General features: G+C 33.2%; 1 protein-coding gene across 1 annotated transcript; it reads left to right on the forward strand.

Annotated features, from left to right (window-relative positions):
* The first annotated feature begins 4,543 nt into the window (after nucleotides 1–4,543).
* On the forward strand, nucleotides 4,544–8,865 carry fabp6 (fatty acid binding protein 6, ileal (gastrotropin)). The gene is made up of 4 exons (NM_001002076.2): nucleotides 4,544–4,663; nucleotides 6,173–6,348; nucleotides 8,314–8,403; nucleotides 8,724–8,865. Exons 1-4 carry the CDS (start codon nucleotides 4,597–4,599, stop codon nucleotides 8,784–8,786), a joined length of 396 nt encoding a protein of 131 aa, NP_001002076.1. The 5' UTR covers nucleotides 4,544–4,596; the 3' UTR covers nucleotides 8,787–8,865.
* Nucleotides 8,866–16,233: the final 7,368 nt, after the last annotated feature.

A 16,233-nucleotide genomic window follows, 5' to 3' on the forward strand; every position in this document is an offset into this window, starting at 1 on the left:
GCTATGGTTTTCTATATGCAAATGGAAAAATTGCTGTTACTTTATAGTTTTGCCATTTTCATATTGTTGGAAATTAACAGGCTTGTTCCAGACATGCCATAAAGAATAATATATTAAAGAAAAAACATGCTTGATCTATTAGCTGTCACAATTAAAGTGACAATTAGTAAAACATGTTAGTACATATTTATTTTTACACGTTGTTGTTGTTTTATTTTATTTATTTATTTATTTTTTGCCGCACTGAGTATTTTTACCAATCACACACATATCTGTTTAAAAGCTTATGAATGCACCAATGTCCAATCACTCATTTAGACTAATAACTACTAAATGGCAGAGTTTTAAAGTTAACAATTTACAACATAAGAAATTTACTTCACAGCTTTAATGCTGTTTGAATTATACCCAGTATTATCATAGAGTATTAAACTGGAAGGGCCCTATCATACACCGGCGCAGTGTGGCGCAAGGCGCGGCGCAATAGTCTTTTGGTAGTTTCAGCTTGGCGCAAGAGTCGTTTTGAGGTGTTGCGCTACGCTGTTTAAATAGCAAATGCAGTAGCGCTCATTTGTGCGCCCATAGGCGTTCTGGTCTAAAAAGGAAAACGTTCTGCGGCACTGCTGGCGCGTTGCTATTTTGAGAAACTATAATAGATTTTTCATTAAACCAAAACTAACCCGGTCTAAACTCCGGCGCAGAGTTGCGCCTCGCTTACGCACTGCTTAATACGCACAAGAGAGCAATAGGCAAATATCTTTACATATGAAAAAAAAATTTAATATTAAGGATATATATAGGATATAAGAAGAATAGATATAGGATATAAATATAGAGGATTAAAATATTACAAAACATTATTTTCTAGCCTACATAAATATGAAAAATCACTGCTTTATGTCTTCATCTCGGGAGGCTTTTTCAGTTCATTCATAACAATTTGCTTTTGTATAATGTTATTATTATTAGCAATATTATTTATTATATCCATATTTATATTTGTTTTATTAAAAACAAGCTTAGATTTGCCCACCTGTCAGGTTTTAGACCATATGGGGCACAGCATGTGTTTTAGGATATAACTCAGGTTTTTGAGCACATTTTGTTATTATTATTCATTTATTTGTTTGCTGGAAATTAGAACTGAATTTAGAAATAGTTCTGAAACGAATATTTGTGCTTAACAAACAAAAGTATTTATTTATAGACTAATTGATGTTTGTGCGTAAAGGTTTCCCTATCCAAGAGCGAAAGTGAAAGTAGTTTCATTATCTCTCATTCTCAGCAGATGCTCTGTTTAACAGTTTTCTGTTAAAAAACTGTGAACTGTAAACTGTTTGCTTGTGAAATGCTAATTTTTTCCACGTAGACTTACTTTGCGTCCTGTAAATAGCGAATGCGCTCTTGGCGCGACGCAGCTGGCTCTTAAAGGTAATAGGAGATGAGACTCTAATTGGTTTATTCTCAAAACACACCTATAACTCATTAAGAAAATAAACTCAACCCTTTTAGACCACGGCGCAAGGCAGATTTCCCGTCCTTAAATTAGCAAAAACGCGTCCTGACACGCTCTGAAAGCGTTTGCGCCCTGCGTTTTGCGCTTTGCGCATGGACCGTCAAAATAGAGCCCGAAATGTGGTTTTTAAAAAGATCTCGAAACTCTTCTGATTGTACCCAGAATAGCGAAGTCTACTAAAGAAGGTCAAGCCTTCTCATTTATGGCTCTTAAACTCTGGAATAGCCTTCCTGAAAATGTCTGAGGCTCAGAAACTAACTAACTAACTCTCTCTCTCTCTCTCTCTCTCTCTCTTAGTTCAAAGGATTAAAGAATTATCATTTTAGTAAAGCATACACACAATGCATCACATAACAGTATGATGCATTAGTGTGCTCAACGCTGGTGAGTAGACTTGACAAACCACCTGTAGGACACACTCCGCCTGTCTTAATGCACCAGACATTTTGCTAGAACTACTCTTATGCTTCACATGTTTGTTTCTGTTTGGTTACATAACTACTATTTTCATTTACAGCACTTCATTGTTGCATTGATATTTAATATCTCGTGTTTAAATACACTATAAACAGCAGCTACGCTATTTTTTTCTTTGTTCTCTATTTTCACCTGGGGATACTCCTCCCGAGGCCTTTAGAGATTGTGCTGCGCCATTGATGAGATCCAAGACCTGTTAAGAGATGATGCCATGGTCTCCATAATCCTGGACTAGGCCATATCCTAAGCATATGCTGTGGCGGTCATGGAGGAGTGGAAAGCATGAGACTGATTCCTGAAAGACCCCAGTGACAGATGAGTCTCTGTATTGATTCCATGGACAGCCTAAATACCTGCCGGGGACCTACTCACACCTGCAACTTCTCAACAGTGGATGTCCAGCATCTTCCAGCCCCTGGCACCTAGACTGCAACTCTACACAAGTAGTTTGCCCAGAGGATAAATGGTCATGCCTAACTGAGCCTGGTTTCTTGGTAAAGTTTTGTTCCTCGCCACTGTCGCCACTGGCTTGTGGAGCTGCGCATCGATAGATTTACTCTTCAGTGTTTGGACTTTACACAGTGAAATGTAAACCACACAAAACTGAACTGAACCTCAACTCTGAAAACTGGACCTACACAGTTTCTGTTTACTAGAACTTCAATGTTAAGCTGCTTTGACACAATCTACATTGTAAAAGCGCTATAGAAATAAAGATTAATTGAACTGAATTTTAAATCATGGACTGGCATGTTTTGTTTGCAGATGCCAACAATGACATATTTCCAAAGTCAAAAAACGTTTTTTCTTATTAATTGACATGATTAATCGTTATTACAACATCAATATCAATGATCAACAATAATGATTGATGATCCCAACCCTGTAATGAGTTCCTGGTTTTTAAATGTATTTTATTTGTTGGTAACCATTTATAGCATTGACTCAAGCAACTATTCTTTTTAAAATAAATCTTTTTTTTAAGCTCACCCAAACTGAAAATTGTGTCATAAGTTTCTCTCCTTTGCTCATCACAAACCTGTTTGTGTTTCTATTTTCTGTTTTACACACAAAAACATTGAAACCAGTAGCATTGACGTCCGTTTTCCCATATACTCAAAAATATTTTCACAGCTTGTTCAAACTACTTCTTTAATATGAGCTAAATCAACACAACTGCTGAGGTGTTTTTTGACAGCTTAATAGTTTTATTTTCAATCCATTGTAACTAGTAAAAACATTTACAGTTGAAACCAGAAGTTTACATACACTGTATAATAAGGCACATAACAATTAAAAAAAAAAAGTCAAATGTTAATGTGACCAAGCTTTTTCTTTTTTAGGTAGGGTAGGATTATCACATTTGTTTCTGTTATACTTAATAGCAGAATAATGAGAGATAATTTTTTGAGAAATTATTGTAACTTTTCTTGAAAGTCAAGTTTACATACAATAAGATTATTATGCCTTTGAAAAAGCTCAGATGATGGTGTCAAGGTTTTGGAAGTTTCTGATTGGCTAATTGACAACATTTGAGTTAATTGGAAGCTGTTGAATAGTATTCAAGAAAAACCTCAAACACACTGCTTCCTTGTGTGACAACATGGGACAATAAACAAGCCAGAATCAACAAAAAAGCCAGATTACAGTTTGCTAAATTACACTGGGTAAAAGACAAATTTTTGGAGACATGTCCTGTGGTCTGATAGAACTAAGATTGAACTGTTTCGCCATAATGACCAGTGCTACATTTGGAGGATGAAAGGGAAAGTTTACAAGCCTCGGAACATCATCTCTACTGTGAAGTATGGGGCTGGCAGCATCATGTTGTTGGGCTGTTTTGCTGCAGGAGGGACTGGTCCACTTCACAGCATAGATGGCATCATGATGAAAGCATTTTGTGGAAATACTGAAGCAACATCTCAAGACATCAGCAAGGAAATTAAAACTTGGCCACAAATGGGTCTTCCAAACATATCATGACCCTGAGCATGCTGCCAAATTAGTTAAAATGTACTTTAAGGACAACAGAGTGAATGTTTTGGAGTGGCCATCACAAAGCCCTGAGCTCAATCCTATAGAAAATTTGTGGGCAGAGTTGAAAAAGCTTGTGCGAGCAAAACAGCCAACAAATTTGACTTAGTTACACCAATTCCGTCAGGAGGAATGAGCCAAAATTCGTTCAAACTATTGTGAGAAGCTTGTGGAAGGATACCCAAAACATTTGACCAAAGTTATACAGTTTAAAATCAAAGCTAAAAAATTCTTATGGTAATTTTTTTGTATTGTATTATAATTGTATTGCACGATTATAAAGTGATTTTGCCCATGTATGGCATATCATCAACCATGTATTTTGCCCATGTAAGGCATATCATCACTACCCAGGTGAGCAGCCGTGCGGTCATGCACTTTATGACTTACTCTATTTTGTGGGGCCATCATAAATGTTTATGGCTTGATTATGATGCTGGTGTACCACTAAGGCCATGAGAAAGAGTCAGAGTTGAGGAACAGTTGGGTATATAAACACCGCATACTTCACCCATCAGTACCTCAGCTCTCAACCCGCTCTTCTTCTCCGCTCAATCAACACCAAAACCATGGCTTTCAACGGCAAGTGGGAAACCGAATCTCAGGAGGGATATGAACCATTCTGCAAACTGATCGGTGAGGCTCTTCTTCTTTTAAACTACTGTTTTTGGCTTTGCTGATGGTAACAACTGAGTTACTAATTTCAGAGAATTTCTGGCCTCTAAGCATTGGGTCAAATATGAACGCATATTTGAGTTGGACTTGTTCATATTTGACTTGTTGTTGGGTTACGACAACCCAGTATTTAGACTGTAAGCTACTTTGGACAAGAAAATGTTGTCTTTTCTTCTGGGGTGTTTCCATATCATTTGCAAGCAGGTCTTTTGAGCCTACACAAAAAAAAAACATTATTGGCAACCTTTCCACTGCATATATGGAGTTTTTGCTTTATGTTTAAAAAAACATTTAAAAATTGTAGAAAAAATAAATATACATTTTAGTTTACAGTTCTTTTGATTATTAGAATGTTCATCACAATAAAACATGCAATTATTTATTTTCTTTGCGACTTAGTCCCTTTATTATTCAGGGGTCGCAACAGCAGAATGAACTGCCAACTTATCCAGCATTTGTTTTACGCAGCGCATGCTTTTCTAGCTGCAACCCATCACTGGGAAACACCCATACACTCTCATTCACACACTTACATTACGGCCAACTTAGCTTACCCAATTCACCTAAAGTGCATGTTTTTGGACTGTGGGGTATATGAGTGACATGTTGTGTATTTTTTGGTCTTTGTTATTAACCACTACATAAACTGTAGAAAATTCTGGAATGCTTGGTAGAGCAGACGTAAGTTTACACTCTTTCTTAATACACTTGGCAGAGTTTTGCTAAAGTGGGCTGACAAAAACTAAAAGTGAAATAAACTCTGTTTACTACATTTAGATTTTATATTAAATATTTCAAAATAACATTTACTGTCTGAAAATCAAAGCCATAAGTTTAAAGAGGTTTCAAAAATTATTGAAATATGAAGCTGATATCTAAAAAAATAGCTTTCAATGAGTTTTTTTTAATTATTATTTTCGTTTCCGCTATTTTGGCTTCTTTCCAGTGCCGTTAAAGTTATTTAAATCACTTCTATGATCTCTATATGTACTATTATTTTGTTGAATCCTTTACCAGATGTACCAAAGTAAAAATCAATTACTTTAAATCATAGGTCTCAAACTGAATTCCTGGAGAGCCGCAGCTCTGCACTGTTTTGCTCCAACCTTAATCAAATACAGCTAATCCAAATAATCAAGGTATTCAGAAAAGTCACAAACACCTTCATTAGCTGCATCAGCTGTGTTTGATCAGGGTTGGAGCAAAACTGTGCAGAGCTGCGGCTCTCCACGAATTCAGTTTGAGACCTATGCTTTTTGTTTTGAAAAATCAATCCCCCATTATTTTTTCATAACTTAAATGATACTAGTTTATGCCCTACTATCTTGGCATTTTATTTAATTTTAACTGAGCTCTGTCAGCTGATGTTCATGGGCCTCACGTGTGTTTATTGTTGCAGTTCAATAAAACCTCTGTGAAATTAAGACAGTACCTGAAGTGAACTATGATTGCTCTTCTTCTGCACCTCAGGTATCCCTGATGATGTCATCGCAAAGGGCCGTGACTTCAAGCTTGTGACAGAGATCGTCCAGAACGGAGATGACTTCACATGGACCCAGTACTACCCCAATAACCATGTTGTGACCAACAAATTCATCGTAGGCAAAGAGAGCGACATGGAGACTGTAGGAGGGAAGAAATTTAAGGTGTGGCAGAAAATATACTCATAAACGTAAAGATGACAAGAAAAGCTAAAATAAGCTTGCATAGTGATTCCATAGAAAAATCTTTTTAGGTTCCCCAAAGAATTTTTAAGTGAATATTTCCCTAATTTCACAGTGGAGCTATTGTGAAGAAGGAATTTATAATCTAAAGAAATGTTGTCATTTGTTTTAAGTAAAAGGTTACATCAATGTCAAAGGTTCTTCAATAAAATTGCCAGGGTTTTCAAGGGGACAGTTCACCCAAAACTGAAAATACTCTTATTATTACACACCCTTCACTTATTTCAAACCGGTTTGACATTCTCTTCTGTTTAACATTTAAAACTATATTTTGTTTTATAAACGTGTACCCACTGATTTCCATAGTATTTGGGGCTTTTTTCTGCTATGGAAGTCCATGGTGTCAGGATTTGAGCATTCTTCAGAATATCTTCTTTTGTATTCAACAGAAGAAAGAATCTCATAAAGGTTTATAACCACTTTATGGTGTAAATAGTGAATAAATTTGTATTTTTAAATGAGTTATCCCTTTAGCGGTCTTATTATATATATATATATATATATATATATATATATATATATATATATATATATATATATATATATATATATATATATATATATATATGAGAACCTTTTAAATTTAAACTGAATATATAACGCCTAATTGTGACCGATGTCATATTAAACCAGCTACAATATCTCATATGTTTTGGTCTTGTTCAAAATTGAAGGATTTCAGGCAGCTATTTTTAAAAAATTCTCGGCTGCATTAAATACCTTATAAAACCTGAGGCTATAATTTCAATATTTGGTATTACACCTCAGTTCTTATGTTTTATTAAAGTAAGAAAATCTGATTGCCTGTGATATGCTTTTAGTTGTAGGTTAATATAATACTCAAATGGAAGGAAAAAGAAATCACTAGATTTGCACAGATTTTCAGCTGATCAAGTATTTATTCAGTTGTGTGTAAACGTGTGTACATTTATATTTATTCAGTTTTAAATTCAATTTCAGTAATATTACTGACTAATATGAAAACATTCATATGATTTACTTATAATACAGTTTGTAAAGTAATAATTTCTGTTTTTTAGTAGATATATGGTAGAAATATTATATGCAAGACTTTCTTTGTTTACCAAATAAACGGATCTAATAGGATTCACATTGTAAACATGAAATAAAAGTAAAAAAAGTTTTATTTTTATTTAACTTGTTAAGTTTTTAGTTACGATACACCCAAAATTATTCCGCATAAATCTGCAGATTTTTCACAATATTCTGTGCAGAAATAGCAAAAAAAAAATGTCCGCAGATTCTGTCTGGCCCTTTAAGAAATGGCTTATACATCCACACCACCTGACATTAGAAAAAATAAAATATACTGTAAAAAGTTATACTGATATGTTTTTTTTTTTCACATTAGCGCCCTGTTTTAGATTACATAAAGAAGATAGACCCTTTAATTATTGTAGAAGAGTAAAAACTTTTGTTATTTTTTATTACTCTCTTTTTTCTTTTATTTCCTTTCCTTTTATATATGAGCAAAATAACTTTTGCTTAATATTCTTATTTATTTGTATTTAATTTTAAGATTATTCTTATATTTTTAGAGAATCTAAATGTATATGTGTGCAACAGATTTAGTATGTTTGTTGTCTAAAACAAAAAGAAAAAACGGTTTGTATTGCATATTTCATATCTAACGTTCAATAAAAACACCTTTTTGGGGAATTTTTTTTTTTTAAAGAAGAAAAAAGAATTGAGGACCTTTTTACACCTTAAAACATTTCGTCCAATGGTAAATTAAAGTTTATGCCAAAAAAGAAAGTAGCCTATATTTAAGGACTTTATATCAACACTATATTGTATAAATATGAAATTTATATGCTTATAAATTGTATTACCTGATAAATGCTCACACCTGCATGTCTTCACCAGGGCATAGTTTCCATGGAAGGAGGCAAGCTGACCATAAGCTTCCCCAAATATCAACAAACAACTGAGATCAGCGGTGGAAAGCTGGTGGAGGTGAGATAAATCAGATATTTTACTACATTGAGGATTATTATAATTCTAGGGGGAAAATAGGCCGCCGCCTAGATGAATAATATATAATTTTAAATACAATTCAAATCAACGAGTTAATGAATTCGTCTCTGAGAAGAACGATGTGATTTCCTGGTCACTTTCAAAGGGTTAATCTGACGGCCAATCAGAATTAGCCTGTGCGACCAGTTTAAGCGCCAATTCATTGTTGAAATAAATAGTTTCAATCTTGGTTTGAACTGTTTTTATTGTTTTTTATATGACTTGAAATGTTTGTAACGCCTCTCCGCTTTGCTTTTCAGACCTCCACAGCCAGTGGCGCCCAGGGTACCGCTGTTCTTGTGCGCACAAGCAAGAAGGTTTAACCGCATTGTTGAGATGAATGACCCTTTTCTGCTCTGACACTCAATTTACTGAATAAAGTGTACGAGCTAAACTGATAAACGATCTCTCCGTCTTATCTTTCTAATGCATTAAGTGATTCAGTGATGAAAATGTGCATTCAATAATCTCAGCAGATGTGAAATATGGAGTCAGTTTGTTGTCAGTCTGGTGTCCACTGGAGGGCAGTCCTACACTGACCCGCGGGCAGATCTTCAACAAAGACACGAGGCTCCATGCTAAAACCGCTAAAACACATTAATGATAACAAAGACAGGAGGTTGGGCTTGATTTTACACGGTACATTTTTTTTAGGATTAAGACATTATTAAGCATCAGATAATAAATAAAACATAATAAATAATACAATAAAAGAAAAATTCAAAGCAATCTTTGATTTAAAAAAGCCTAGAAATAAGTATGAGGTTTTTCAAGGTGGCATAGAAAACTAAATAACATAGAATAGAATAAAATACTGAAGAAAAAAATTATATCAGGCCTTGCTTTTCAGGGATTTTGTAAGATTAAGATATTAGTCGACAATAAAAACAAATAAAATACTAAAAACGATTACAAAGAAGGTGGTATTATGTATAAAAAAGGATGATTTTTTCATCAAGAAATAAATAATAATCACATAATAACAACAAAAACAACATATAAAAATATGGCAAGGACCATGGCAATCTTAACAAACAATAAAGAATAAATAGGATAGTAAAAAAAAATGATTTGGGGCTTCATTAGAGCCAAAGTATAAATATTATTTTCCGCCCACTGGGAAACATGCATGCACACTCATACACTATGGACAATTTAGCTTTCCTAAATTCACCACGTCTTTGGGGGAAAACAGCACCCGGAGGAAACCCATGGAAACACGGGGAGAACATGCAAACTCCACACAGAAAGGCCAAATTTTAAATATATATATATATATATATATATATATATATATATATATATATATATATATATATATATATATATATATATATATATATATATAATATATATATATATAATATATATAAACTTATAAAATTTATATATTATAACTTATATATTATAACTTATATATATATATATATATATATATATATATATATATATATATATATATATATATATATATATATATATATATATATATATGCTTAAGAAAATATTCGTAAACATAAAATACACAAGTAATACTAAAAAGGAAGGCTTTAAAATGATTCAGTAAACAAATAAAAAATTTAATATAAAACATGCCACTCCAGATAATACTATATTTCAGTAAATATATGTAAACAATAAGAACTGAATATCCTTTATAGAGATCACTATACCCAATGAAGAACTGTAACAATAACAGTGGAGGGCGAGCTTTAGTTTAGAAGTGCCCCCTCCTGATAATTAAGAAAAAGGGTGGCAGCCCCCTCCCCTCCCCCTCTCTGCTTCGCAAACAAAGGTTGTGAAAATGATCCATTACCCAAACTGCCCCTTTGCCAGCTCTCAACCCCCCTCATCCAATTCGTGTCTCTTCATCATCACACCAACTCAGACATGTGGCCCACCTCCATGTACCCCCCGCCAGCCTCCAGCACAAAGACAGGGCCTCTCTCAGTCTGCTATCCACCCAATCTCTTTAATTAAACTGATAAAACCGCCCTAATCCGTAACGGTGCAGTCAGATCCACCCTATCCTACAATTATTCTGAAGAGATGTTCACCAAAAACTGAAAAATCACTTATTTCCTCAGCCTCAAGATATGACTGATGTCCTTCAGATGAACGCAAAGATTTTTAGAAAAACATAATGCAAGTGTATGGATGGACTCAACAAAGGTGATGATTAAAAGAACTCATACTGCTGAACCCTTTTTATAGTAAAAGAAAAGTTATATGAAGTTTCTTCAGTCGTGATGTTTAATCATTTACTCATTTAATTCCAAACCTGTACACCATAAAAAGAGACTTTACTTAAAATAAATTGAGTAAATAAAATGACTTAAAAAAACGTTGACTTCAAAAGTTGACTTTACCAAAAAATTTAAGTATTTTTACCTAATAATGTTGCACTGTAAATGCGATTATTGAAAATTTGAACTCATTGCCTTTAAAATATTAAGTAAAAAATAATGTCAACATAACAGTTCAAAATTACAACAGAAACACATGCATTTTAAGTAAAATCAATTTGTCATTTTTAAGGCAGTGAGTTTACTCAGTGAGTTTTTTTTAAGTACACTAACAATTATATGCTTAAGTTCTGACAGCATTGTTTTAGATCATTGTAATCATGTTATAACTAAATTTCATAGGTTATGCAAGCTGTTTTAAATTAGTTTAACATAATATAAGTTAAATAAACTCATAAAGTTAATTTGATTCAGCTTAAAATGTAAGGCAACTAGGGTTTGTTTTTACAATGTAATCGCTCTTTATAGTGTTATTTGCAAATGTTATTTGACAACTATTTACTTTTTAGTCAACTAATTACTTTTTAGTGTGTAATTTACATTTTTTGTTGAACACAAAAGAAGATATTTCGAAGTATGCTGATTATCAAATATGTCTGGTTCTTAAAGTGAATGAGAGCCAAAATATGAAATATAATGTCCAACAGTCAGAATTATTAGCCCCTCTGAATTAAAAATAGCTTAAAGGGGCTAATAATATTGACCTGAAAATGGCTTTAAAAAATTTAAAACTGCTTTTATTCTAGCCTAAATAAAACAAATAAGACTTTCTCCAGAAGAAATAATATTATCAGACATACTGTGAAAATTTCCTTGCTTTGTTAAACATAATTTGGAAAATTTTTCAAAAAGAATAATTCAAAAGGAGGCTAATAATTCTGACTTCAACTGTATTTCTAAATATTCTAGTCATTCAAATATTTTGGGTGAGTAAACGATTACTGTAAAAAAATAAAATAAAAATAAATATATATATATATATATATATATATATATATATATATATATATATATATATATATATATATATATATATATATATATATATATATATATATTATTATTAATTAGTCCTGACAGCATATGATTATAGGTCATTTTAACTTATTAAACTAAGCTAATCATGTTCTAACTTAATTTCTTAAGTTGAAAAAGCTTTTTAAAAGGGCACCTATTTTACCCCTTTTCAAGATTTCAAGATTTATGATGAGTCTTTTTTGTCTCCAGAATGAGTCTGTAAAGTTTTAGCTCAAAATACAGATTATTTATTATCTTTCAGAATAATGAATTTCTGCTCTGAACACAATGTAGCTGTTATTGTGGCCTGTGCCTTTAATTCTAGTTATCTCTAGACATAAAGGCAGCAGATCTCACATAACTTTGTGAGAAATACTACAGTAAGAACTTTCCCAATAATTATTTGATGTATTTGTTAACACAGAGTTAATTCAAGCCTTTCTGGAATGATGAGTCACGCACAATGTCATTACAAAGTTCACCCCACGATGTGCGTGAAAAAGATACACATTAATATCCACTGCTGTATGGATATCTGTTATGTTAATGTGCAAAATAAACCAGATTTTGTCCACAATCCGGGATTGAAGTGTCTTCTTTTATAATTATACTGACATGCGGCTGTGGTGGTAAAGACGGTAAAACCGCTGTTATTCATTACAAACATGCACTATTTAAAAACATTTTAAACTTGTAAAACTCATTTTGATCACATTCGCTGATGATGATCACAAAGAGTTGCTTTGTGCACGTCCTGTATTGTTGATATGATTATATGCGTTACAAAGACATGTTAACACACAGCTGTCAATCAATTTGGTGGGCGGGGAAACTGCAGTAGGCCTCAAAATGAAGGGATTTAGGTCCTATTTTAACATCAGGAAATAATAAAAAAAGGACTTATTGTCTTTATATCACCCCAGTATGACTGTGGACACACTATACCTGCACACAGTTCTGTTCAATCAGCTTACAAAAGATGATTTTCATCATAAGTGCCCTTTAAGTCAGTTTAATATAATATATTATATAAATCAAATATAATATATTAGATTAAATATTGAGTCCATTGAATATAAGTTCAATGGACTGAAAAGGTTAATTTGATTCAGCCTAATTTAAGGCAAACAATGTTTTACAGTCTACAGAACTAAAGTATTTCCTTTTAAATCCCAATGTACACTTTTTACATAAAGATAAACTGAAGTACGTTGATAAAAAAACAACCATTGACTTCTATTTTTGGTGATACTATAGAGTTAAATAGCTGCTTTTCTTCCAAAATTTTTCAGAACATCTTGTTTTGTGTCCAACAATGAATAAAACCTAAAAGTCTGGAACCTTTTGAGTCTGAGTAAATGAGGAAATTGTATTTTTTAGGAGGTGAACTATCCCTTTTATAATACATGTGAAATCTAATTTTGTTTAAATTAAAGCGCACACTGTTATTCTTTAGGTGAGTAAATCTGTGCAAGTCTAACCATTTGCTCATACGTTTGAAGTGTTGGTGCTTCTCTGTTGATGTCTGGCGGCTTTAGCCATAATATTGTTAACTTTTGCTTACCATTAGTTTACAAGTAGAAAATGATGCGCAAAAAGAAAGCCCTGCATCAATATTTCATTTCAGTTAGAGGTACATCAACATACTGAAATAAATGCCTCAGCAACTTCTGGTTCACATGGACCCATTTTAATTGTGAACAAGTAAAGCTAATCACCATTAAACTAGTACTGAAGGTTCCTTCAAGTTCCTTGAAAAAACACAGTCTGTTGTGTCTTAACCTGAAGCAGACTATTTCCATGTTTCACATGACAAAACAAACTCCGTTAACCCCAGTGAAAGCATATGTACACTCTATAAACATTAACCCCCACATAGCACATCATGTACCATTCACCATATAGAAAACATTAACTGTGCAAAAACTATGAAGGGTGTGATGCTTCAGATTTAAGAGAATATTTAAAATCTGATGAGAAGTTGAAGTGCAGAGTGATATTATCAAAATTGTTGAATGTTTATATTTATTTCTAAATGCAAATTTGGATATAGTTTGGGATCATACTATAGTTTAGATAAACCTATATATCCATATAAATCTTTTCATTTTGGTGTCATGGGTTCTTTAAAGGGCACCTATGATGAAAATCTACTTTTGTAATCCATTTGGACAGAACTGTGTGCAGGTATAGTGTGTCGACAGTTAAATTGCAGTGATGTAAACACAGAAAAGTCTCTTTTTTTATTTTTCTTCCTTTTAAAATAGGACCCAAATCTTAGTGATTTTGAGGCTGACCGCAACGTGACAAGAGTATGGTTTTCCACACCCACTGAATTGATTGACAGGCACCAGGTTTCTATATGTAAACACATTCACAGAACAGTTTTTTGGCTAATAAATTTGGATTAAAATATTTGTTACAACTCTGAGATTTTTATAAGTTTAAAAAGTTTTTAAATCAGCATGTTTGTAATAGAGTAAAATCACTATGTAATTCTTAACTGCTATAATCACCACAGCCATATGGTGTCAGTAATATATATATATATATATATATATATATATATATATATATATATATATATATATATATATATATATATATATATATATATATATATATATATATATATTGATAAAGACAGACATACAGACAGGCAGACATACATACATGCATACATACATACAGACAGACAGATATGGGTCTGTGTACTGCAAATGGTATTTGTGTGAGACTCATCATTTCAGAAAGGCTTGAATAAACTCCATAAATATATAAAATAAACTTACTTGCCATTTTTGACTAATAAGCTGTATTTCAGCTTCACCAGAGTCTGTCTCTATCCCTGACTGCTGTTTATCTGACGTAACGCATGAGTGCACAATGTAGCAGTGAGCGGGGATAAAGCAGCTCATTTGCATTAAAGTCACAGGCTACAAAGGAGCTACAACATATTCAGACACCAATATGGGCAGATTCTGAAGGCTATAATAAATCATCAGAAGATTATTTTGAGCTGAAACTTTACAGACAAATTCTGGAGACACCAAAGGCTTATCTAACATCTTGTAAAAGGTGTAAAATAGGTGCCCTTTAAAATGGTCTTAAAAGGGACAGTTTTTCAAAAATGAAAATGCTGTCATCTTTCACTCATCCTCCACTTATTTCAAACCTGATAGTTTTATTTTCTTTTGGAACACAGGAAGTTAATCTAAAGGATGTTAGAAAAAAAAAAAAACATTGACTTCCATAGTATATTTATTCCTACGATGGATTTTAATGGCTGCTGTTTTCCGTCATACTTTAGGTAAAAAGTATGAGAGTTTTAAGAAAGACACTCATTTAGTTTAAACCCATTTGAGTGTGAGAAAAGGTAAAGTTTTGGGTGAACTTACCCATTTGGCCTGATGGCTATGTTTGTAGTACTCTATTCACCTTACTCTGGAATGCAGAGGTGTGCTCTGTTCTGTGATTGTTTTAGAACATCTGACTCATTTTCCCATACATGCGGGAAAATACTAAGCATAATAAATGGCAGTAAATGGTTAAACTACTCTCTCTACAAAAAATTGACTATGAAAATACAAATAATATAATAAGAAAAAACAAGTTTAAAACTAGTGGTATAAAAACCTGTTTTATGGCTAAAAATCAATGGGAGTGAATGAGACAGGAAGTCTCAAGCCAATAAAGTTCCAATGGCTGAGCCCAACTCGCATGTGAAAGAATAAGGTCAATACTTCAGCATTAAGGTCTAACATATTATCCACAATCACAATGCCATCTGTAGTATTTTAATATTTGTATAACTACCAACTTGGTTAATGAAAAGGATAGTTCAAGCATGATTTTCATGATTTTCTTTCTTCTGTTGAACACAAAAGATGATATTCTAAAGAAAGTTGCTGGGATCCTTTGACTCTGACAGTCATTGTGGCAACAATTTTTTAAAACATCTTTTGTCTTTAACAGAAGAAAAACTAAAATGGTTTTGAAGGGTCAGTAAATGATCACAATTTTCATTTTTGGGTGAACAACCGCTTTAAAAACCATAACAAGTACAGCTTTAGGAGATCTGTCCTTTCCAATTGTCAAGTTTCTTTGTCTTCTGCACTATCCTTTTCCTTCAAACACTAAGAGAAAAATCACACTTCATCCATTACTCCAGCTTCACTGTAGCCATTGTCGACTTCTCTTTGAGCCGAGAGCTTTTATCTCCAAAACGATCAGTGGTGCTCAGTTGGATGCGCTTTATTTGTTTAGTGGTGTTTAGTGACAGGAAGAACCACCATGTGGGGCAGGAATCTCACCCTTTGTCTTTAGTCCAGCATGTTACATGCGGGGAGAAAGGGGGAGGGCAGTGGTATTTGGGGTGGAGTCAAATGAACACGACCCCCGCCCCCCCCTTCTTTCCCCAACACTGAAGACCTTTTCATGTGCAATG

Source organism: Danio rerio, chromosome 21 (assembly GCF_049306965.1).
Source record: "Danio rerio strain Tuebingen ecotype United States chromosome 21, GRCz12tu, whole genome shotgun sequence".
Lineage (NCBI taxonomy): Eukaryota > Metazoa > Chordata > Actinopteri > Cypriniformes > Danionidae > Danio > Danio rerio.